Raw genomic sequence first — 22,854 nt, 5'->3', positions numbered from 1 at the left:
CCCAGTGATCCCCATGGCTTACTTCCTTTACGTTTTTGTCAAGAATCCCTGTTTTCAGTGAGGATTTCCCTGACTACCCTACTTAACTTTTACTGCCCCCACCCTTGGCACCCCTATTTCTTTTTCTTGCTTTTCTTGTCTTCATTGCACTTGCCATCATCTATCGAGATTCATATTTTACTTATTTTTTGTCTAGCTTCCCACTGCTAGAAGCTTCTTGAGTATGGAAACTACAAATGAGAAAACAATCTTCATTTACGTTACATGATGGCAACACATTCCAGAATTCATCGGAATCAATGTCCTTCCTGTAGGAGACATTCAGTTCCAGTGTCCAGCTCAGTAGTTTGCTCTTTAGTTGAATTCATTCTGCTCTTTGGCCCTTCTTTGAAGATTTTTATTCCCCAAATCATGGACATTATCATTTCAGAATTTATAATTTTCATTTCAAAATCAAGTTCTTCTTCTAACTGCCTATTCTTGTTTCCTACTTTCCATTTTCTGTTTCATTGGTGGAATCATTTCTTTTATCTCTTAGAGGATATTAAACGTGCTTTCCTTGTTTGTTTGGAGACTCATTCCCTGAGAAGATGTCACATAACGCCAAGTCATCATCATGCCTTGGAGAAAAACAAGGCAGGGTAAGGGCAGAGAGTGAGGGGGGCTACTTGAGGTGGGGCAGTAAGGAAGACCTTTCTGTGGAGGTGACATTGGAAAAGACCCCAATAAGTGACCAAAAAAGGCACACAGCTGCCTAGAGAAAGAACATTCCAGGCACAGGGAAGAGCATGTACAAAGGTCCTAAGTGGGCGTGTGCTTGTATACTCAAGGCATAGGGAGGAGGCCCAGGGGCTGGGCGTGGTGAGAGCGAGTGGGAAGAAGTGAGTGTACAGCAGTTATTGGGCCAGAACATACAAATCCTTGTAGGGTTTGAGGAGAAGAGTGACACAGTGTGACTTGTATTTCAAAACAGGCTCCCTGGCTGCTGTGTGGAGAACAGGCTGAAAGGGGCAGGTGTAGAGGAAAGGTGTCCCCAGGGGCTGTTGGGGTAACCCAGATGAGCAATGATGAGAGGTTTAGTACCTTAGGGTAGATGAAGAGAAGGGCTTGGACTGGGAGTATACTGCTTAGCTTTGGGTTAAATATGGGGCCCTGAGGGGAGGCAAAGGCTAAACCTATGGGCAGGTGTGTGGAGGATGGAGCCATTTACCCAGATGGAGAACACTGGGGAAGAAGCAAGTTTTTGAGGGAAATAAATCTTTTGGCTTTGGATGTGATGAGATCGACATGTCTATTAGCCTTCTAGGGGGTGGCATCATGGAGCGACTTGGGAATAATTAGGGCGTAAAAGGCACTTCAAGTCACAGGACTGCGGAAGCTCTCCTAGGGAGCAACTTTCCATAGTAAAGAAATGAGGTTTGCCACTGAGCCCTTGGTCTCTGATTTTCAGAGGTCAGAAAGAAGATGACCCAGCAAAAGAGATTGTGAAGGCAAAGCCAGTGAGGTTATAAACCAGGACAGCATGATGTCCTGGAAGCCAAAGTGGAAAGTATCTGACAGCGTCAGTCAGCAACGTCCAGTGCTGCTGAGAGGGGCAGCACACGGGGACTAGAAGTGGCCCCTGGATCTGGCAGGTGGACTTCTCCAATGACCGTGGCTTGAAGGCTTGCTGGGGGAGCTGGAGTCAGGACATAGGGTCACAGGAGACCTGGAGGTCAGGAAGTGTTCAGGGAACATAGACAACTCATTGAAAGAGCTTCACCATCAGGAGAAGTGGGAAAGTGGGGACTTGGCTCGCATCAGTTAGAGTGATGCTGGCTGCTGTGACAAGCAAGTTTGAGGGCAGAGGAGAGGTGGGAAGGGGACGGGCCAGGGAGGCAGGTAGAGTTGCCTCTGGTGGCCCCTGGTGTTTGGCCATAGAGGGAGCCTGGCCAGGCAACGGTAATGGAGAGAGATGGGGCAGCTGCGTGGACACATGTGTGAGGAAGTGACTGAGAAGACCTTTCCCAGGAGTCCTGAGTGGCTTAAGAGGGTCATGAGGATGCAGAGCCAGGGATGAGGCAAGGGGAGGGTACTGAGTCTTAGGGCCCGGGGGTGGAGGAGGAATTGTTATGGTCTAGGTCTAGAGTGGGAGCACAGGGTGGAGACCAGGAGGTGGGCAGCTTGGTCTGGTTATGACCACAGGCCAAGCGGCAAGTGGAGGATCAGATTCAGAGGAGGGAGGCGCTGGGAACACAGAGGTGAGGCCAGGGAGCGAAAGAGATGAAGGGGATGACATTGCTAAAAGGCTCAGTGTCGTCCCTGCCCAGAGCCAGCGTCGGCTCATGTCAGCATCATACTGGCAAGGTGGCATATTTTCTGAAAATGGGCACAGGCAAACTGTTTGTCAACATGGTTGTTTTGCACTTGGGGATACACTGTGGACATCTTTCTGGCTGGATGGTAGAACAGGTTTCTGTGATTCCTCCCAACCCCCTATGTCCTGTGGTGACAGCAGCTGCCTCTGGGCCCAGGCCAGGCAGGAGAAAGGGCAAGCAGGAGAGCTTACTGTTAGTGACTCAGCAAAGTCCACAGGCCAGCAGGCTGGCGGAATCCAGGTGGGCGGCTGGAGGTGGCGACAGCCAAGCAGGCTGGATTTGCTCAGTGCCTGCCAGGCACCCTCCATGTCCCTTGGAGCTTAGGAATCTATTAATGCAGGATAGAGCCTCTATCTCCTCCCTACCTTCATCTCTGTGGGCTGGAATCTTTGAGATGGAACAGCACTCTGGGTTGGTCCCTTTGAAGGGGTTGCCAGTCTCCAGCTTGTCATCCCTTACTCAGAGCCTTAGGTGACTCCCTAGCATTTCCAGTGACTCCCTAGCACTTCCAAGAGAAGGGCAAGGTGCTCGGGACCCTCTTTTCTCCCTTGCTGCCCCTATCACACGGCCTAAGGCCCAGCCCACCCTGGGTCGTGAAGGTTTCCTGGCAGGGCCTGTGCCCCATTTTTGCTCCCTTGCTGTTTCTTCTACCTGAATGCTCTGCCCACCATCCCCCTCTCAGCAGGCTTCTTCCTCTCCTCTTCCCAAGCACCTCTAGAACATTCCCACCCCACAGAGGTGCCTTGAGTTGGGTAACAGGCTATAGGTTGTCTAAGAGCCATCCTTGAGTTGCCATTTTCCTGAGCGCACAGCTAGGGCCAGGAGAGGCATGACTGTCTGCACAGTCTCAATTTTGAACCCAGGCTTTCTTGGGGCGTCCTGCTCCTTTCTTGAACAGGGCATCCTGCTCTCCACTTGGCAAAGTGGTCTTTAGGAGAAGGAGTCATGGTTCTCTGAGAGCCCTGCTCCAGCAACCTGAGTGGCCACGTGAGGATAATGAAAGCCTCTGACCTATGTGACACCCGGAGTTCCAACTCCTCCAGAACCTCTGAAGCTATGGTCTTGTCGTGTTGCGTGTTCCAAGCTGCTGTTCTAGACGAGAAGTTTGGGCCACTGCTTTTCTCAGAAGCCTCACTGACTCCTCTCCCCATTACTACCGAATGTGCCTCAATGAGGCCACAGGCTCAACTCAGGACAACCCATAGAACAGTGGTTCTCAACCTGTGGGTCGCAACCCACAGGAACTATATTAAAGGTCTGAGGCATTAGGCAAGTTGAGAACCACTGCCATAGAACAAGAGAGAGACACCCCAATGGTAATGATGGTGATGGGGATGGGGACCGTGGGATGATGTGATGATGGTAAATATAATGATAATAGCTAATGGACAGTGTGTCTTTACTATACATTGGCCAATATTCTAAAGCCTTATTCTGCAGTAACTAATTTTACCCTTCTGACAACCCTCCTAATTAGATATGCTGCTCTCACACCCAGTTTTATGGATGTTGAAACTAAGGATCGGAGAGATGAACCTAGGACACCAGGTTTCTCTGTGGCAGAATCAGGACTCCAGTCTAGGCCTCATTAGCTCTAATGTCTGTGTTTCCAACTGCCAAGGTTGGCCACAGGCTTATGGGCAGCAAAGGGGCCTGCCAGGAAGCCAAAGAGCACTGCCTGGCAGGCACCCTGCCTCAGCACCCTGCTCCCTCCCACCTCTCAGTGGGGTCTCTCTTGTCCTTTCTTCCTGGGTCCCAGGGCCTCCTTCCCCTAGTGCCAGTTCCTCTATAGATGGATTCTCAAATCACTTGCTTTGGACTCAATTGGGTCCTTCTGGACCCAATTCTAACTTTGCACTTGCATAGCAAAGGGAACCAGTAAGGGTTTTCCCAAGAGAAAGGCAAACTTCTTCCCAAGATAACTTCTAGTGTCACCCCTGGAACACATTCCCATCTCTGCTTCATATGTGTGGCACCTTCCTGGTACCCGTGGACACTCAGTTCCTCCTTCCTCTCCCCAGAATGGTTCTAGAGCATTTACAGTCAGTATTTGGATTAAAATGCACTTTCCTTGGGCTTGAAGGCTGTTGGCCCCTGGGAGCAGGGATGGCTGGCCACCTGTGTGTCCTAACACCCACACAGAGGCTGTGTTGTGGAAAGGACAGCGCGGGTGGTGGCCATGGGCCACTGGCTCAGCACTAGCTCCTACAGGTGGCCAGGGCATGGGGGAGTGTGGTCATGGCTTTAATTGCCCCCTCATGTGAGCTGCCCTTGTGCTGTGCAGAGCCTTCCCTCCTGCTTCCCAGAAGCCCCGGCTAGAGGGGCTCCTCCAGCCCATTGAGCAAATCTGCCTAAGTAGGTCAAGGGGGGCGATGGGCACTAGCGCTGCTCACCTCCCTTTCATGTGCCTGGCGGCTCCTCTGAGCCTGACCTCCCTGCTCCAAAGGGACTTTGCTCTTCTTGCTGTGTCAAAAAGATGTTTCATGTTAAAATTCAACAGAGAGATGTTAACCAGCCATCGGAACCAGGCTTGTCAAAATGGGAGTTGCTCAAGCAGGTTGAACTTTGCACCGTTTTGTGATGGTGGAGGGTCTTTCCCTCAGCCGGCAGGTTCCAGCTGGCACATTTTAACAAGACTAGGTGTGAACGCTGCTCTCAACCCTCAGTGCCATTTCCCTGTAGCCTGTGCCCTGGGGTCCCCTCCTTGGGGCTCACAGTTCCCTGCATTTACTTTAGGATTACAGCATCTTTATTGCAGAAGTTATGTGCTGGTTTTGCTGCATTCTTAGGAATGCCTGGTCTTCCAGCAGGCAAAATCTTTCTGATTTTGTCAGTTGCAGCCTCACAAAAGAGGAGAAATTTTAAGTGGGTGCAAGGACAAGTCTAGCTGTGGAGAGGGTGGGGGAAGGTATGATGTAGATTCTGGCAAAAGTCCTCTCTCTCATCTCATCAGAAAACATAGCGACGGGATTTGGCTGGCGGTGAGCAAACCCGCTGTGCAATGGGAGCTTTCTTTTCTGCTTCTGTGGCTGAAGAAAGAAGCTGCACAGACTGAGATCAGAGTAGCCGGAGCTGCCCATGGCTTTACTAAACCCCATGAGTCCTCCCTAAACAAGGGAGGCAGTGTGGGCCAATGGGTATATGCACAGACTTGGCAGCAGTCGGCCTGAATTTGAATCCCTGCTCTCCCCCATGCTATGTGGCCTTGACACAATTGCTTAATCCCCTTGTGCCTCAGTCTCCTCCTCTGTAAAACAGAGGTGATAATAGTTCTGGTCTCATAAAGCTCTTGTGAGGACTGAACTGGTTTATGTAAATTACTTAGAATAGGCCGGCACAGGGCAAATGCTTTATAAGAATTGCTACCGTCATTATCACCATCATTATCATCGATGGTTTCTGACAAAGAGGCCTGTGGGAAGTGCATGGAAGCATCCAGAGGCTTAACCTGAGAGGGGCCAGGGGCAGGTGGGCTGGCCTGGGGCAGATGGGACAGGCAGAGATGCTGATGGAAGGACAAGGTACCACCCCACATGCCGAGTAGTGAGGCTGGAGGAAACCTGGCTGAAATGTGCCCCATCTTTTCACATATGGCCAATGCGTGCTTGGTTAAACAAAGATCTCTCATTTCTCTAAAAAGAAAGCTTGAACCGCAGGTGTTAGGAGAACTGGACCTTTGAGAGCTAAATGTGATTGGCTCACTCCCCTGCATACTGTGAGTGAAACTCAGGAGGGTTTGGGGGTGGGGGTGCAGGTGCCGGTGGGGCTTCCAAGTCCCCGCTTACTTCCCACCCCTGCTGGGGTTGTTCTCTGACCCAGGGCTCATGTCTCTGCCTATGTATCTATCCTGGATGGGTCTGTATTCTAGAAACATGAACGTAGTCCTCGACCCTTCTCCACACAGACGCGCACACACATTGCAGACACACAAGCATACCTGTACACACGTGGACGTGCACACACACACACCATTCATCCAAATCTTCAAGGTTGCAGCATCCAAAGGGTGAGTGTGCCCTGCAGTCATGAAACGGCTGGTGCCTGCACAGGCATCGGGCCATCTTGCTGGGTGGACGCCCCAGCCGTTCACCAGGCTTCCTCCTCTCTACCCCTCTATTCCCTGCCTTCTCCCCACCCTGGTGCTCTGTTTGTTCTAACTTAGACTCCTTCTGTTCACTCTTTTACTGCTATTTTTCTTGCAAAAACAGGTGTGCTTAGGGTCTCACCTCCCCCCGACCCCAGGAGTCTGGCCAAGGGCTTTTTCTAAACCAAGACAGTTTTATCCCTGAGAAGAATTTGGTTAGTAGCTGCTGAGACCACGTGTGTTGCATGTGACTGGCTGAAAAATCAGTGGTTCTCCATTAGGCACCTCCTGGAGGACCTAAGCAGTCACGTGACCTCCCAAGCACCCCAACAATCGATGCACCACAGCCAGGTACTGGCTGACTCCGGAGGGACACACAGAAGTGGCTCTGTGGGCGCCCTTGCCCTGTGTCAGGCCCAGGACCCTGGTGCAGTGTCACTAGGCTGTTTTGGTTATGATTGACAGGGCCCCAATCTATAGGAGCTTGGAGGAAGGGGCTACCTGAAGGCTCAGGCCTCTGGGCTGTGGGGTCACCTAGAGCCCTGTAGCTCCACAGCCTTGTCCGTTCCTCACTCCCTTGTTTCTGCTTCTCTCTGTTGGCCTCATTCTTTCTATTGGTAGAGGAGTGCATGGCCAGCTCTCTAATTCTTGCTACCCTATTCATTCCCAGAGAGCGACTGAGTTTCCTTCTCCATTTTGGCTAGAAGCATCCCAGAAGAGGGTTCTGGTGGCCCAGTGAGGGTACATGTGTCCTTCTGGGCCCTGTGACATCATGAGAGGGGGAGGGGGTCTGCTGCGCAGGATTCTGAGATCCCTGGGAACCCCTACCCAAGGTCCCCTTTACTATCTCTTACTTGTGATGCCTGTGCCTGGGGTATTTGTGGATGGGTGGGAGTCCCTGGAGGCTCTTGGGGAGGAGAGGTCGAGCTGGTCCCTCATGGCCCTGAGTTGGGGGTGGAAATTTTAGTAGATGGGGCAGAGCATGGAGACTCTACTGAATGGTTAAATGCTATCTTTGGCTGCCTCACCTTCTTCCCTACCATCCATTCACTTATCTACCCAGCAAACACTTATTAAAAGGACACTCGAGTCAGGCCCTAGAGCAGGGCTTTGGAGATGAAAACTTTAGGGTGAGGGGGACATTGTGAAGAGAGTTGAGAGGGTATGGAAGAACAGAGGGGGCAGGGCCATTCAGCACGGGGTCTGGAAGGGCAAGAACCTGACCAGTTCACTGCATTGTGAGGGGAGTGATCCAGGGCCAACGGGTATGGGTAAGGCTGGGTCACGCAGGCCCCAAGGATCTCGTAGGTCTGACAATTGAACCCATGATTAGACTGGGGTGACGGATTTTGAGGAAGAAGATCAGGGAGATGGTAGGCCCCTCTTCACATCAGATTGGGGGTGCACACACAGGTGCATGAACATCTAATCTATACCCTTAGTGATGCTGAGACAGGTGGTGCTGCCAGGCTTCTCGGGGACTATTGCTGATGTCATCGCTTGTACTATAAGCATCTGGTTCTCTGACAACCCCATGTCTGTTCTGAGCAGCTGAATGTGGCTCAGAAAAATACGCACAGCCTAACTGACAGGGCCCACTCTAAGTTCACAGCCAGACCCAAGCAGGTCCTCTGCATGCCTGGATGCCTGACTCTGTTTCCCCATCAGCTCCCTCCCTGCTCTTTTCTCATCTCAGCTCCACTCCCCTGCCCCAGCTCCAGCCTCAGGAGGGGACTCACATCCTCCCAGAGCCCCCTCCTCCACGGCGTGAGATGTGTCTCAAACACACAGTGTAGGGTGGAAAGAAGCGCCAGAAAACCTCAGAATTCCAGGCTGGTGGTACCAGTCAGCATATTTTGGGGGGGGATATATAGGTAGGTGGCACATTCAGCATTCAGGGTACAGGTTCCTTTTGGGAGGATTATGCAGGGGCTGCCAAGTACTGGTGCATCTCTGTGTCTTCAGCTAGGTAGTGGGTACGTGGGTTTGTTTTATTATAATTTTCAAATTTAATTTTTAAACTTTGATTTGTCAGTTTCCTGGAGCATAAGTGGCCACACATATTTAAGTGTACATTTTAAAGGGTTTTTGACCCAGCCATCTCCATAATCAAGATATTGAACACCTCTTTTTGCTTCCAGAGTTCCACCCCCCCAGCTGCTCAGTCCCCTCACTCCTCCCCTCCCCCATCTCAGGCAAACACGGCCCTGTTTTCTGTCACTATAGATTAGTTTACATTTTCTAGAATCTTACAGACATAGAATTTTATATAAAGAGTATCCCATCACATGGGCATATCAAAGATTGTTTAGCTAGTCATCTGTTGATTCATGGGTTGTCTCCAGCTTTTAGCAATTGCTTATAAAGCTGCTGTAAACATTCGCGCACACGTTTCTGTACTGGCATGTGTTCCCGTGTCTTCCGGTGTTCAGGGGTGGAACGCTTGGGTCAAACAATGGGAGTATGTTTAACTTTTTAACAAACTGCTCTACTCTTTTGCCAAGCAGTTAGTCTGTTTCACACTCCCACGGTGGTTCCACGTTAGACCCTTGGTCTATGCCATTTTTCTGATTTTGGTGTTATGTGGTGGCTTTGATTTGCATTTTTTTAATGATGTTGATCATCTTTTCATGTGCTATCAGCTACCCTTATATCCTCTTCGGTGAAGTATTTGTTGCCCTTTTTTTTTCTTTTGAGACTCTGTCTCAAAAAAAAAAAAAAAAAAAGGAAGAAAGAAAGAAAGAAATATTTGCCAAACTCAAGGATGCCAAGATTCTCCTGTTTTCTTCCAAAACATGTATAATTTTAGCTCTTACATTTAGGTCTATGATACAGTTAAAGTTAATTTCTGGATATGGTATAAATTAGGATTGAGCTCCTCTCTCTCTCCCTCCCTTCCTTTCTTCCCCACTCCTTTCTCCTCTCTCTCCCTCCCTCCCTCCATCCCTCTTTCTCTTTCTTACTTTCTCTTTTTGGTATATGGCTATTCAAACATTCCAGAATCCTTTGTTGAAAAGACTATCCTTTCCTCATTTAATTAATTTAGCACCTTGATTGAAAATTGATTAACCATATAGTCACAGCTTTATTTCTGAACTCTTGAGTCTATTAATTGAAAAAAGTTCTCACCTTTGTTCTTTTTCAAAATTGTTTTCACTAACCTAGGTCCTTTGCATTTCATATAAATGTTAAGATGAGCTTGTCAATTTATACCAAAAAAAAAAAATCTGGCAGCATTTTGGTTGGGATTTCATTGAATCTATAGATTAAATAGCAGAAAGTTGACATCTCTATAATACTTAATCTTCCAATCTATGAACATGGTGTATCTCTCTGTTTATTTAGGTCTTCTTCTTCTTCTTCTTCTTTTTATTTTTTCCAAGACAAGAGTATCACTATGTCACCCTGGGTAGAGTGTTATGGTGTCACAGCTCACAGCAACCTCAAACTCTTGGGTTTAAGTGATTCTCTTGCCTCAGCCTCCCAAGCAGCTGGGACTAAAGGTGCCTGCCACAGTGCCCAGCTATTTTTTTTGGTTGTAGTTGTCATTGTTGTTTGGTAGGCCTGGGCTGGATTCAAACCTGCCAGCTCCAGTGTATGTGACTGGCGCCCTAGCCACCAAACTACAGGCACTGAGCCTATTTAGGTCTTCTTTATTCTCAGCAACATTCTGTAGTCTTCAGTCTATGAGCCTTGTCCTTTTTTGTTTAATTTATCCTTAAGTATCACATTTTTTCCCCTATGCAGTTATTAAATGATACTGTGGTACAATGTTCAATTTCCTAGTATACAGAAATACAATTAGATTTTTGTATATTGACTTTGTATCCTGTAATCTTCATGAACTCATTTATTTTAGTAAAATTTTATAGATTGTTTAGGATTTTCTACATAGACAATTATGTCATCTTCAAATAAAGATAGTTTTATGTCTTCCTTTCTAATCTGCATGCTGTTTATTTATTTTGCTTGCTTAATAAGTACTGACTAGGACTAATGTTAAATAGAAGTGGTGTAAGTGGACATCCTAGCCTCATTCCTGATCATAAGGGGAAAGTATTCAGTCTTTTCACCATGAAGTGTGAGTTACCTCTAGGGTAAGAGGATGCCCTATTTGGGCACACATGTCTTTTATCAGGTTGAAGAAATTCCCTATATCCCCTAGTTTGCTGAACATTGTTTATCAAGAGTGGATGTTGAATTTTGTCAAATACTCTATCTGCATTTATTGAGATGACATATGGTTTTTATTTTTAAATTTGTTAATCATTTGATTTGTTCATCTTTATTTCTAAATGTAAAACTGCATTTCTGGGATAAAATCCATTTGGTCATGATGTATTACTCCCTTTTTATATATGCATATTGTTGGATTCAACTTGCTAAATGCTTAAGAATTTTTATGTCTATATTCATAAGAGATACTGGTTTATAGGTTTCTTTTCTTGTAAGTATCTTTTTCTGGTTTTGATATAAGAATAATGCCGGCCTCACAGAATGAGTTGGGAACTATTTTTCTTGAAGATATTTTTATAGAATTGTTATTATTTCTTGTTTAAATATTTGACAGTGAAGCCATCTGGGCCTGGAGTTTTCTCTGTGGAAGATTTTAAAATATAAATTTAATTTTTAAAACAGATTCAGGGCTAATAAGTTACTCCTTGAGTGAGCTTTGATAGTTTGTGTCCCTTAAGAAATTTGTTAATTTCATTTAATTGGTCAAAGTTATTGGTACAATATTGCTTATATGGCTCCCTTATTATCATTTTAATGACTGTAGGATCTGTAGTGATGCTCCTTCTCTTGTTCCCTATATTGGCAATGAGCTTCTTTTCGCCTTTTCTTCTGATCATTATGGTTGCAGGTTTATAAATTATATTGATATTCTCAAAGAACCAGTTTTAACTTTCATTGATTTTCTTTCTTTTGCTATTTCTATTCCTATGATTTCTCCTGTTTGTTATTTCCTTTCTTCTGCTTACTATCAGTTTAATTAACTTTTCTTTTTCTAGTTTCTAAGTGGAAACTGAGGTACTTGATTTGGGACTTTATTCTTTTCTAATGTAAGCATTTATGATATAATTTTTCTTTTAATAATTAGTTTTATTCCACAAAATTTGATATGCCATTTTTTTCATTTTCACTCAGTTCAAAATATTTTTAAATTTTCTTTGAGATTTCTTCTTTAATCCACACCTCTAAATAAGTGTGTTGTGTAGTTTGAGGTTTCCTAGGTATTGTTCTGTAACTGATTTATAATTGACTATCATGACAGTTCAAGAACATTCTTTGTATGATTTAAATCCTTTAAAATTTACTGCAGCATGAGATAAGGCTGGGATCCCATAAAGGGCTGACCAGGCAGGGGAGAGAAGTATGATATTTATCATGTACCACTGGATGGGGTTTTAATCAGAGAGGGGATGTGGTTTGAACTATGTTTCTTAATAAGCCTGGTGGCTGTTGTGTGGAGGATAGTATGGAAATCAGACACCTGTTTAGAGATCAGATATAATAGTGGTATGAATGGGGATGGCAGCCAGGGTGAAGGGGAAGAAGATGTATTTGGGAACTATAAGGAACAGGATGTGAGAGGTGAACTGAAATGCCTGGAATGGGGAACCCAGGGTTGGTAGTTTCTCTGAGAAGGATGTCTGGGGAAGGGTGTGGGGGTAACTTTGTGATATCAGGGGCATGGAGAGGTTGAGATGAGGGCTGAAAAGAGCCCTGCCCTGGGAGTCAGGGCCTGGGCTCAGCATGTGATCACAGGCATATCAGCCTGCCTCTCTGGGTGTTAGCTTCCTCCCTTCTAAGATGCACAGCCAGCCTCAATCACCCCAGAGTCTTAATAACCTGGACTGCTGTTTGGATTAAGAAAAGGTGTCCCATCCAGACAAACAACAAAAGGGGACCCTGTCGTGTAAAGCCTAAGATTAAAGCTCAGTATTAGGTGTTCCCTGGACACCTGGTGAAACTGGACAATCTGGAAGCTTCCCTCCCTACCGTGCAGGAGGGCCCTTAGCCAAATGACTTTTCTTATTGAGGGGACCAACTGCAGTTCCCACTATCCCTAAGAGTTCAGCTCACTGTCCAAATGCAGAATTATTCAAATAAGCCAACCACATCCTTCTGCAGAAGAGGGAGTCACCCCACCATCCTCATACTACAAGGCCTGCTTCCCACAGTGCCTGGTGTTTACGCTGCTCCTGAGTGTATCCCTCATCCCCATGTGGCCCTGCACAGTGTCACCCCCCACACACACACCAGGCTGTGAGTAATCAACTGCTGTCAGTCTCATCCATCCAGTGTTGGGTATAGTGTTTGACATCCTCAGATCCTCCCTTACCAACAGGTAAATAGGTGATTCTTGGGATGAACACAGGCCCTGTAAGGGCAGGTGGTGGGGCAGTGTGGCTGAGCCTGGTTTTCAGCCTCCACATGCCTCCCTGGCTGGTGTCTTGGGGCAGAAGCACAACCTAGATGCCTGTCTCAGCAGCTCTAACAGGTTCCACTTGTTAAGCTCTGGCCTATGCTAAGATCAGTTAGCCCTGATACTGGCCTTGGGAGGTGGGTTTCATGATCACTCCCATTTGCAGATGAGGACTCTGTAAGTGGTGGGGGTGAGATTGGAACCCTAGTCTCCAACTGGGGCGGCTGAGTGAAGCTGTGAAGACATGAGCCTGGAAGGGAAGAAGAGAGGACCCATCTTGTTGAGGGTGGGTTTGGCCCCTGCCACAGGCTCTTGTAGGAATCTGACCAGGTAGGAAGAACAGGAGCAAGCAGTGGAAGCAACCTTCAGCCACAGAAGATGGCCCACTGCCCACTTGGCCTCTGCCACACAGGTCCTCAAGGTTGTCCAATTAGCCTCCACCCTCTGATTAGAGAAGGCAACTCTTCCCCAGGGGTCTTTAGCTAAATGGGCTTCACACAGGCAGAATTTCTAGAGCCAGGTGCTTTCTGTAATGACCACCTCTTGCTGGTTGGCTCTGGCTGCCGCTGATCTCCTAGAATAATCCAAAGAGAGAGCAATGACAGTTAGTGAAATGGTCACACGCTCGGGGTCAAGTCTCATTGGAGTGTGAGCTCTATGACATTAAGGACAATGCCTGAAACATAGCAGGTACACAGAGAAAATGAACTAAAACAAGGCATGAATTAGGCCTCGACTTCCCCATTTCTCAACCAGGTGCTGTTAGGCAAATTACATAACCTTTCTGCACCTCAATCTCCTTGACAGTGAGATTGCCAATAATAGCACCTTGGCTTGACGCCTGTAGCTCAGTGAGTAGGGCGCTGGCCACATACACCAAAGCTGGTGGGTTCAAGCCTGCCCTGGGCCTGCTGAACAATGACAACTGCAACAAAAGAATAGCGGGCACCTGTAGTCCCAGCTCCTCAGGAGACTCTGTCTCAAAAAAAAAAAAAAAAAAGCACCTTACATGGTTGTTGCATTAATTAAACAAGATGCTGTTAAGACAACAAGAGCTCATTTTCGTGATTTCTATTAGCATGACCTTGTTCCCATCCAGCTGGAGGAGTCTCCATGTTCATCCTCACCCAGGACACAATAGCTATAGATACAGACCACTGGATGTAGGCCACGTATTGTTCTAGGTGCTTTAACATTGTAATTTACAGACTAAGCATGGTTGCTCATGCCTATAATCCTAGCACTCCAGGAGGCTGAGGCGGGAGGATCCCTCGAGCTCAGGAGTTTGAGACCAGCCTGAGCAAGAGCAAGATCCTATCTCTACCCAAAATAGGAAGGTTAGCTGGGCATTGTAGTGAGCACTTGTAGTGCCAGGTACTCAGGAGGCTGAGGCAGGAGAATCATTTGAACCAAAGAGTTAAGGGCTCTTAACTCCCTGCTGTGAGCTAGGCTGATGCTATAGCATTCTAGCCTGGGCAACAGAGTATGGCTCTGTCTTATAATAATAATAAATAATAAATAATGAAAAACATCATAATTAACTAAAATCTGAAAACAACTCTATGAACTAGGCTGGTTTGTTTGTTTGTTTTAATGCCTATTTTATGAATGAGGAAGCTGAAGCATCCAGAAGTGATTCTGGCTATAAATGAAGTTGGGGGTATTCCTTCATTTCTGTCTCCTCAAAGAAGGTATGTAAGATGGCACAATTCATTCTCTGAGAGTTTGAAATAATTCACTTGTTGATCCATCTAGGCCTAAAATTTTTGTGGGAAGGTTTACCTAGGACAGTTGAAACTATCTTTATCTTTTTGTGTCAGTTTTGGTAGAAGAAGTTGAAGAATTTGTCCAAGCAGGTAGGTAATTCCATTCTAGGAAATCTGGCTGCTGAGTCTGTGCTCTTAGCCATCACATTTCCCTGCATAAGGTATGACCATTTTCTACCTATGAAACTTTGGGGAAGTTACTTTATCTCTCTGGGGATAGTAATATATAGTACCTTTCTGGCAGGGTTGAGGTAAAGATTAAATGGTTTCAGAAACATAAGCCTTCATACTCTTGTGCTGATGCCCTGGGAAGCCCCAGCCTGTCTCCATTCTGGCCTGAGAGGAAGCCCAGCCCCACTCCAGGGATGGCTGCAGTCACTCACTGGTTCTGCAGGTCCTGGAGAGTGTCAGGGAGTGGAAGTCCTTGGGTCTCTGGGAGGAAGAGCAGGATGGTCAGGCTGGAAATGATGGAGATAACACCGTAGGAGAGGGGGGGCAGCAGGGGCAGGGTTTGCCGGCTCATCAAGATCAGGGGACCCATCATGGCTCCCAGCCGGCCAGCTGACTGCACAAAGCCATCTGCGATCATCCTGGGTGCGAAAGGGAAGGCTCAGGTCCATGTGACAGAGGTCCATGTGACAGCGGTCCATGTGACGGCTGCCACTGTAGCAGGAGGACAATTTGGCTAGGCCCAGGGATGCTGAAGGAGGAAAACTGGGCCAAGGGGATTGCCCTCCTCCAGCCTCCCCTACTACCACATCCTCCATAGAGTCCGCCCAGATTTTCCCATCTAGTTTTTCAGGGGAACTCTCTGGGGCCCTGCTCTCAGGTAATGTAAAGACATCTTGATGTTCCTCTTAGGCCACTGAGCACTCAGCTCAGGCTTTCCAAATACTATCAACAAAATCAACAAATGCAAAAAAAAAAATGAACGAAAGAATGGACAGACAAGTGAGTGGCAGAAAGAATAATGTGCTAAAAGTCTGGAGTGCTGGGGTCCAGTCCCCCTCTTCTGCTGAGCTGGTCCTTCACCTTGAGCCTCAGTTTACCCAACTGTTGAATGTGGGGATGCTCTAGACTCTGCTACACAGAGCCCTTGAGTTCTGAGGAGGTGACTTGAACCACCTGGGAAGTGAACTGGGGGATCTCTATTCCCATCAAGGCAGCTTCCACTCTCCTTATCAGGGTTCCTTACAAGAGCAAGGAACAGGTGGTTCTGTACCTTAAAACAGTGTGAAAACACAGGCCTAGTTGCCCCCTAGGGTCCTCCTGCCTCCTAAGTCTAGACCCTCCAGGAGGCCCAGCCCCTGCAACACTGCAGCCTGCAGCCCCCTCACCGCAGTGATGTTGGGAAGAGTTCGGCCTTGTAGATGCTGAAGCAGGTGAGGGTTATCCCGAAACAGCCCTTTCCCAGCACAGCGAAGAACACTCGCAAGGCCTGCAAATCTGGGCAGAACAAGGGGTGAGAGTGGGGTTTGTCTGAGACGGTTCCCAGGGGGTTGCCAGTGTGAGACTGGCAGCCTGGAGTGGGGTCTGGACTCTAGCCAGGCCTGGGTAGTGCTGGTTGGTGCCAGGCTGCTGAGGGCTGGGAAATGAGACAACACTTCAGGTGGCCTGGGGTGCAAGCACGGGGGCAGCTGAGGGAGGCACAAGGCATGCCCCCCACGTTCCCTGGTCCCGAGGTGAGGGCATATGTGCCAGGCCTCCAACAGCCTTCTCCTGCCCCGCAGCCTGCTCATGGGGGACTGTAGCCCTGGTGGGCTTGCTCTGTGGCTGCAGGCCTGACCTTGACCTCCCTTCCTATGTTGTTACAAAGAGTCTCATGACCCGTCTAGTGTGGTACCCACGGACAGCCTTCGAGAATGTTCTGGGGGCACGGCTCCCCTCCATCCGTGGTCTGCCTCTCCCAGCTGTCAGCTGCAGAGCATCCTCCTGCCTTCCTCCTGGCTGTGTGGCCATCGCAGAATACATGTCCCTTTCCCGTCCCCCCAGCTTCCTACCCTGAGTGACAGGAGTCATAGGAGTCATAGTGTTTCTAGGACACCACTCCCTCATTTGGGAAGAAAACAGAAGCTGGCCCAAGTGGCCACCCCAGCTCCCGGCACATGAAGGACTCCTGCCCCTTTAACAGTGAGAGGATACACACCTGCATTCACACTCACACACATGCACACATACACTCATGCATACATACATGCTTGCACACCCACACACAGTCTCGCCCTCACACTCTGCTTGGCACCCTTTCTGTCCCCACTGGGGCAGTTGCAGGTTCCTCCCAACCATCCAGGCCCTTCCTCCAGTCAGTCACTAGCTGAGTGACTTGGGCTCCTGGCCTCACCCCTCTGCACCTCAATTTCCTTATCTGGAAGATGAGCAGGGGATTGGATGGGGGTGCTGGATTCCTGAGACTAAGCAGCCAAGGCTGTGTGGCCACAGCCCTGGGCAGAGCTGACACACGGTGGCCAGGGGAGGGGACTGCCCAATAGGCAAGGGCAGTGGGTGTGGGCAGGGCCGCCACCACGAAGCCCACCCTACCTCACCTTGTGGTACCAGCACATTGACCAGAATGGAGAGGCCTGCCACGGTCTGGAAGCTTGCCTGGGTCATGCGACGGCCAAGGAACCTGACCAAGAAGGTGGTGGTGGCCCGGGCCAGGATGTCCACAGCTCCGAAAAGGGCCTGGATGAGGAAGATGTCATGACCCAGGCTCTGCAGGTCCAAGACCAGCCCAAAATAGGCTAACGCTATGGAGAAGCTGCAAAGCAAAACCAGAAGTTAGGCCCTGCCCTTCCGAGGAGAGGGTGCCCCTGTGTCACCTCACACCAGAGGCTGTCCTGGGAGGTCTGCCCATCTTGAGCTTGTCTCAGCCAGAGCCCCCAGATGCCTGTCGAATGCAGAACACACCCCCAGGGTTGGGCTCATCCCAGCAAAGACAGGGAGGGTGATGCCTTCACCTGTTCCACACATGGGCCCTGGGTCAGGGGTGGTGACAGGCTGGGAAATTGCCTCCTGACTACTAACCATGGACCATTTGGCCCTCTCTGTTAGGTGTCTAAACCCTTCCCCAGCTCTCTTCGCACAACAAAAGGCTTACCTGGCCTTATTGTAAGAGTGCTGCTGAAAAGACCTTAGCCTGCCAAAGCTTTCCAGCAACCTGTGGAATCTTCCTCCCCTTATATGCAGTATAAAAACAATCCCCAAACCACCTCAGTGCAGCCACCATCTTTGCCCAGGAGGGTCTTAGTTCCTTTTCATTAAACTTGGCCTGAACATGTCTAGGTCTCATCTCTGGAACCCTTTCACCCTCCGTGGAATCCCTTTCACTCTCCAAACTTGCCCTCAGGGGTCTCTGTGGGTTTAGCTGAGCACCCCTAAGTTCCAGCTAAGCCTTTCCAGGCTTTGTTTCTGAGAACCAGGTCACATTCTTCCCCTCTCTTGATGCCAGTAGGTTATCTTGAGAGATGGGGCCTCTGGGGGACAATGGGCTGCTCTGCCCAGACCCCATTCAAGGTGGAGAGTCTACAAGGTCTGACAATTAAGTTCACAAACTTGCCACCATGCACTTACATTGGCAGCACTGTACAAACAACTCAGTAAGGTTTCATAACCTTGGCATATCAATGTCTCACAGTTGTGTTCATGTCAACGTGTGGTGGTATCTTGCTGAGTTACATTCATTATGGTTGTTGCATGCTTTTGTGTGCCATCATGAGAATGTTGGAGCTTAAATCAGAGCAACAAACAAATATTTGTAAATTTCTTGTTAAACTTGGCAACACTGGGAGTGAAATCAGGGAAATTGTAGTTTAAGTTTATTGAGATAATTCCATGAAGAAAATGGCAGTGTACAGATGGATTAAACGTTTTTCTGAGGGGAGAAAAAGCATCACTGATGAAGAGAGTTCAGGTTGGCCAGTAATGAGCAGAAGTGACGAAACATTGCAAAAATTCATTGAATTGTGTGTCAAAATCATTTGGCTGTGAGAAGCAAAGTGGACCAAGAAAATCTCTTTTTTTTTTTTGAGACAGAGTCTCACTGTGTTGCCCTTGGTAGAGTGCTGTGGTGTCACAGCTCACAGCAACCTCAAACTCTTGGGCTTAAGCAATTCTCTTGCCCAGCCTCCCAAGTAACTGGGACTACAGGTGCCTACCACAACACTCGGCTATATTTTGTTTGTAGTTGTCATTATTGTTTGGCAGGCTGGATTCAATCCCGCCAGCTCTGGTGTATGTGGCTGGAGCCCTAGCCACTGAGCTACAGGTGCCAAGCCTTCACTGAAAATATTAGCCAACAACTCATTGTTCTTGCATCATGACAATGCACCAGCTCACACAGCACTGTCTATGAGGGAATTTTCAGCCAGTAAACTACTATATTGGAACACCCTCCTACTCACCTGATCTGGGGCCCAATGACTTTTTTCTTTACCCCCCCAAAGGAAATATTGAAAGAAAAATGTTTTGATGACATTGAGGACATCAAGGGTCATTCCAGTATAAGAGTTCCAAAACTGTTTTGAAGGGTGGACGAGGTGCAAGCATTGGTGCATAGCTTCCCAAGAGGAGTACTTCCAAGATGACCATAGTGATATCCAGCAATGAGGCGTGTAGCACCTTTTCTAAGATGAATTTATAGGCTCGGTGCCTGTGGCTCAAGAGGCTAAGGCGCCAGCCACATACACCTAAGGTGGCGGGTTTGAATCCCCAGCCCGGGCCCACCAAACAACAATGATGGCTGCAACCAAAAAATGGCCAGGCGTTGTGGTGGGCGCCTATAGTCCCAGCTACTTGGGAGGCTGAGGCAGGAGACTTGCTTGAGCCCAGGAGTTGGAGGTTGCTGTGAGCTGTGATGCCATAGCACTCTACCCAGGGAGACAGCTTGAGGCTCCGTCTCAAAAAAAAAAAAAAAAAGATGAATTTATAAACGTAATTGTCAGACCTCTTATTCCCTAGCCCATGGTGGGGGGAGGTGCTGTCCCTGCTGGTCCACACAGGCCAGAAGAAGAACCAGGATGGCCTATCTAGTTGCTGCTGTGTCCTCCCTTCCCAACATCTGGCAACACAAGCCCAACAACCCCAGAGTAAAATCGCAATCCGTGCAGAAAGCAGTGTTTCATGAAGTTTATGCGAGTGGCTGGGAGCGGGGCTTGGCTGGTGCTCAAAGCCTTAGACAGATAACAACTGGGTTAACCGTCAAGACGAGAAAACCGACAAAGTTAGCCACTTCAAAGCCCCTGATTTGAATAACAAAGGTTGCAGAGCAGGCCCCTGGGAGAACCGAGGAAGCCTGGAAGGTTTTCAAAAAAATGGCCCTGGATGTTTGCAGCTCCCCAGCCTTCTGATTTCTCAGAGAAAAAATTTAAGCCAAAAATAAAAAAGGACATTTGATCCATCTTTGTTGTAAGACATAGCAAATATTTGCCATCGCAACCCATATGTGGTTAAATATAGCATAAAATAAACATTTTCTTAATCTTTGACTTTATTTCAATATAAAAGTCCCAATAGAACCTGATCCTTACTTTTTAATATGCTTTTTTGAATGTCACCTCAACTGATTTGTTTTAAGGGCCTTTTCCTGGTCCCAAGTACACTTGGGTGCTGAGGTGGGGCCTTCTGGGGCCGGCCAGGGCCTGGCTCAGCATGTGGCCTGGTGGTGATGGAGCCAGTGAGAAGGGCCCTGGATTCAAGATGATGGAGCAGGCATCAGCCTGGGTTCTGATCCTGGCTCCATCATCTTGGGTGAGGTACTCACCCCTCTGGGCTCCACCTTCCCCATCTGTGAAGTGGGTAGCTATGAGAGGTCAGGGAACTCCCAGGGCATGGTCAATCTCTGGGAGTATGGCTGTTAGGAGGAGTCTCCATGCTGGCCACAGTAGTCCTCTGTGGCCATTGCTGATCCCCTGGCTCTGGGGACCTGGGTTCTGTCCTGGGCTTCAGCCTGACTCTAGTAGCCTGTCTTGGAGGCCTAGCCCTACCTCTCCCTTCAGCTCCCTGCAGATGCCAGCCTGCACGTACTCCCTGTCCCATCCAGAAATGCACTCCCACGAGGTCTGCAGGGGCTGTTTTCCCCAGGCACTGGCCCTGCCTATCCCCAGCCTTGTCTCTGGGTGGGGTGACCAGCTGGGCATACTTCACCAGCAGCGCGACCCAGCATCTACAGCGCAGTTCGGGCCCTCGAAACAGGTCCAGCACTGACCAGGGGTCCTTCTCAGACTCCACCTCCTCCTCCATGCTGGACCGCACCACCTCCAGGAAGAATGGGACACAGTGAATGTTGGGGCAATGCCCCTCTGTCCCCCATGTGAATGGTGCCCAGGGGGTGGAGTGATGGCAGAGGCTGGCCAAGGATTTGGCCTCTGGAGTCAGAAGCCCTTGGTGTCAAGGGAGTTTCTCTCTGGCCCCCTAATCTTCCACAGGCCTGGCCCACCTCCCCTTCATGGAAAAGGGAGTCCTGTGTCTCAGCTCCGGCCCTCTGAGCTGCAGCTGCAGGGGACTCTGGCTGGCTACTCAAAGCCACACACTCCCTCCACAGGTCTCTAGGCTGGACACAGAACATGCCCATTCTGGCCACACCACTCCTCACACCCCCAGTGCCCAGTCGACCCCCTGATGTACCCCTAGGCCCTATCTGCACAGTGCTCAGCTCAGTCTTATCAACTCTCTCCAGCTCACCTCCTTCTGGAAGCCTTCCCTGATCTCCCACCCCCAGGAGCTGTGTCTGCTGATCTCAGGCAGCGCGTCCTCCAGCACCTGCCTCCCCTGCATGGCTGCCTTCAAAGAAGCACATTCCTGTTGTCCCAAACACACTGAGAAACCCTGTGAGGTAAGTGTGCAATGTAGGCAGGTTGAGGGGCTGGTAAGAGAGGCGTGGAGTAGGTGTTGTTGATAATGGTGGTTTTGTTATTGGTGGTGGTGGTGGTGGTGAAGGTGGTGGTGACATAGGGAAGCTGAAGGGATGTTAGTGGAGGTGCTGGTGGCAGTGGCAGTGAAAGGGGTTGTAATGCTGTTGGTGATGGTGCTGGGACCGTTATTACTGGTGGTGGTGAGGGTGCTGGCGTGCAGGACATGGTGGTGGTGCTGATGGTGTTGCTAGAGATGCTGGCGGTGATGTTAGCGGTGGGGTTGACAGAGGTGGGGGAGGGGGCAGGTAGAGGCGATACTGGGGATAATACAGGTAATACGCTAGAGCATGTCCTTTCCTGGGTCAAGTTGCACACTCTGGGTCACAAACAGCAGCATCTCACCTCGATGGTCAGTGTCTTTTGGGCTTCCTTGTGGCCATTTATCTTGGCTACCCTTTTGAGTTCCTGAAGTGCTCGGTCGGGTTGGCCTGTAGTAAGCAGCCATCGGGCAGATTCTGGCAGCCACCTGTTAAGGAAGCAGGTGCATAGCCGGGAGCTCACGAGCCCCAGGCTCTCCCCAGGCCAGGCAGGGAGGGGTGGCGGGCAGGGACCTCCAGCCTAGATGCAAGCGAAGAGAAGGCAGACGCCTCTGTGCTGCTGATGGGGAAGACCCAAAGGCCCCAGCGATTTCAGAATAAAGCTAAATCCCAACACCTGGCTGCCTGCACCCTCGTGCTACCCTCATCAGGATTCCCTGGCCACTAGAAGCCTGCCTGAGCCTTGGTACACAGCAGTGCACTGATGGCCTAGACACAGGGTGTCCCTAGATTCTGGGGCCACTTCTGTGAGAGAAACGTTTCATGCACTGTTTTTTTGTATGTGTGTGTTTTTTTTCTGAGACAGTCTCATTATGTTGCCCTCTGTAGAGTGCAATGACTTCACAGCTCACAGCAACCTCAAACTCTTGGGCTTAAGCGATTCTCTTGCCTCAGCCTCCCAAATAGCTGGGGCTACAGGCAATTGCCACAACGCCCAGCTATTTTTTGGTTGTAGTTGTCGTTGTTTGGCAGGCCTGGGCTAGATTTGAACCTACCACCTTCTGGTGTATGTAGGAAGCTAGTTGCTTCCCTAGCTGCTGAGCTATGGGTGCTGAGCCTGGTTTTTTTTTTTTTTTCCTTTAAGCACATTAGAAACATCACAGAGATGAATGATTTTATAAAACCAGTAGCTTCTCCCCAACCATAGGAGCAGATGGGCCAGGAGAAGCATTTTTCTGGTAAAAGACACAGAGTTTTTTTGGCTTGGCGCCTGTGGCTCAAGCGGCTGGGGCGCCAGCCACATGTACCTAAGGTGGCAGGTTCGAATCCCC

The 22,854-nt window shown here is 48.9% G+C and overlaps 1 protein-coding gene and 1 long non-coding RNA gene across 2 annotated transcripts in view; one reads left to right on the top strand and one right to left on the bottom strand.

Annotated features, from left to right (window-relative positions):
- Positions 1-22,854, top strand: part of LOC111728074 — a 46,594-nt gene that overhangs the window by 3,931 nt on the left and 19,809 nt on the right. Inside the window, exon 2 of the long non-coding RNA XR_002775483.1 lies at positions 21,311-21,466. This is a non-coding gene — a long non-coding RNA (uncharacterized LOC111728074). The remainder of the gene's footprint in view (positions 1-21,310; positions 21,467-22,854) is intronic.
- SLC22A11 (solute carrier family 22 member 11) overlaps positions 11,677-22,854 on the bottom strand; it is a 17,238-nt gene continuing 6,060 nt past the window's right edge. Inside the window, exons 5-10 of the mRNA XM_003798768.3 lie at positions 21,888-22,011; positions 20,774-20,889; positions 17,181-17,395; positions 15,975-16,083; positions 15,021-15,227; positions 11,677-13,445 (exon numbers count right to left, since the gene is read on the bottom strand). Coding sequence (XP_003798816.1) covers positions 13,382-13,445; positions 15,021-15,227; positions 15,975-16,083; positions 17,181-17,395; positions 20,774-20,889; positions 21,888-22,011 — 835 coding nt within the window. The 3' untranslated portion in view covers positions 11,677-13,381. The remainder of the gene's footprint in view (positions 13,446-15,020; positions 15,228-15,974; positions 16,084-17,180; positions 17,396-20,773; positions 20,890-21,887; positions 22,012-22,854) is intronic.

Source organism: Otolemur garnettii, unplaced genomic scaffold (genome assembly GCF_000181295.1).
Source record: "Otolemur garnettii isolate 467f Iridium unplaced genomic scaffold, OtoGar3 scaffold00140, whole genome shotgun sequence".
NCBI classification, from domain to species: Eukaryota; Metazoa; Chordata; class Mammalia; order Primates; family Galagidae; genus Otolemur; species Otolemur garnettii.
Note: the sequence above shows the minus strand (reverse complement) of the source record. Positions and strands in the feature narration are given on the sequence as shown.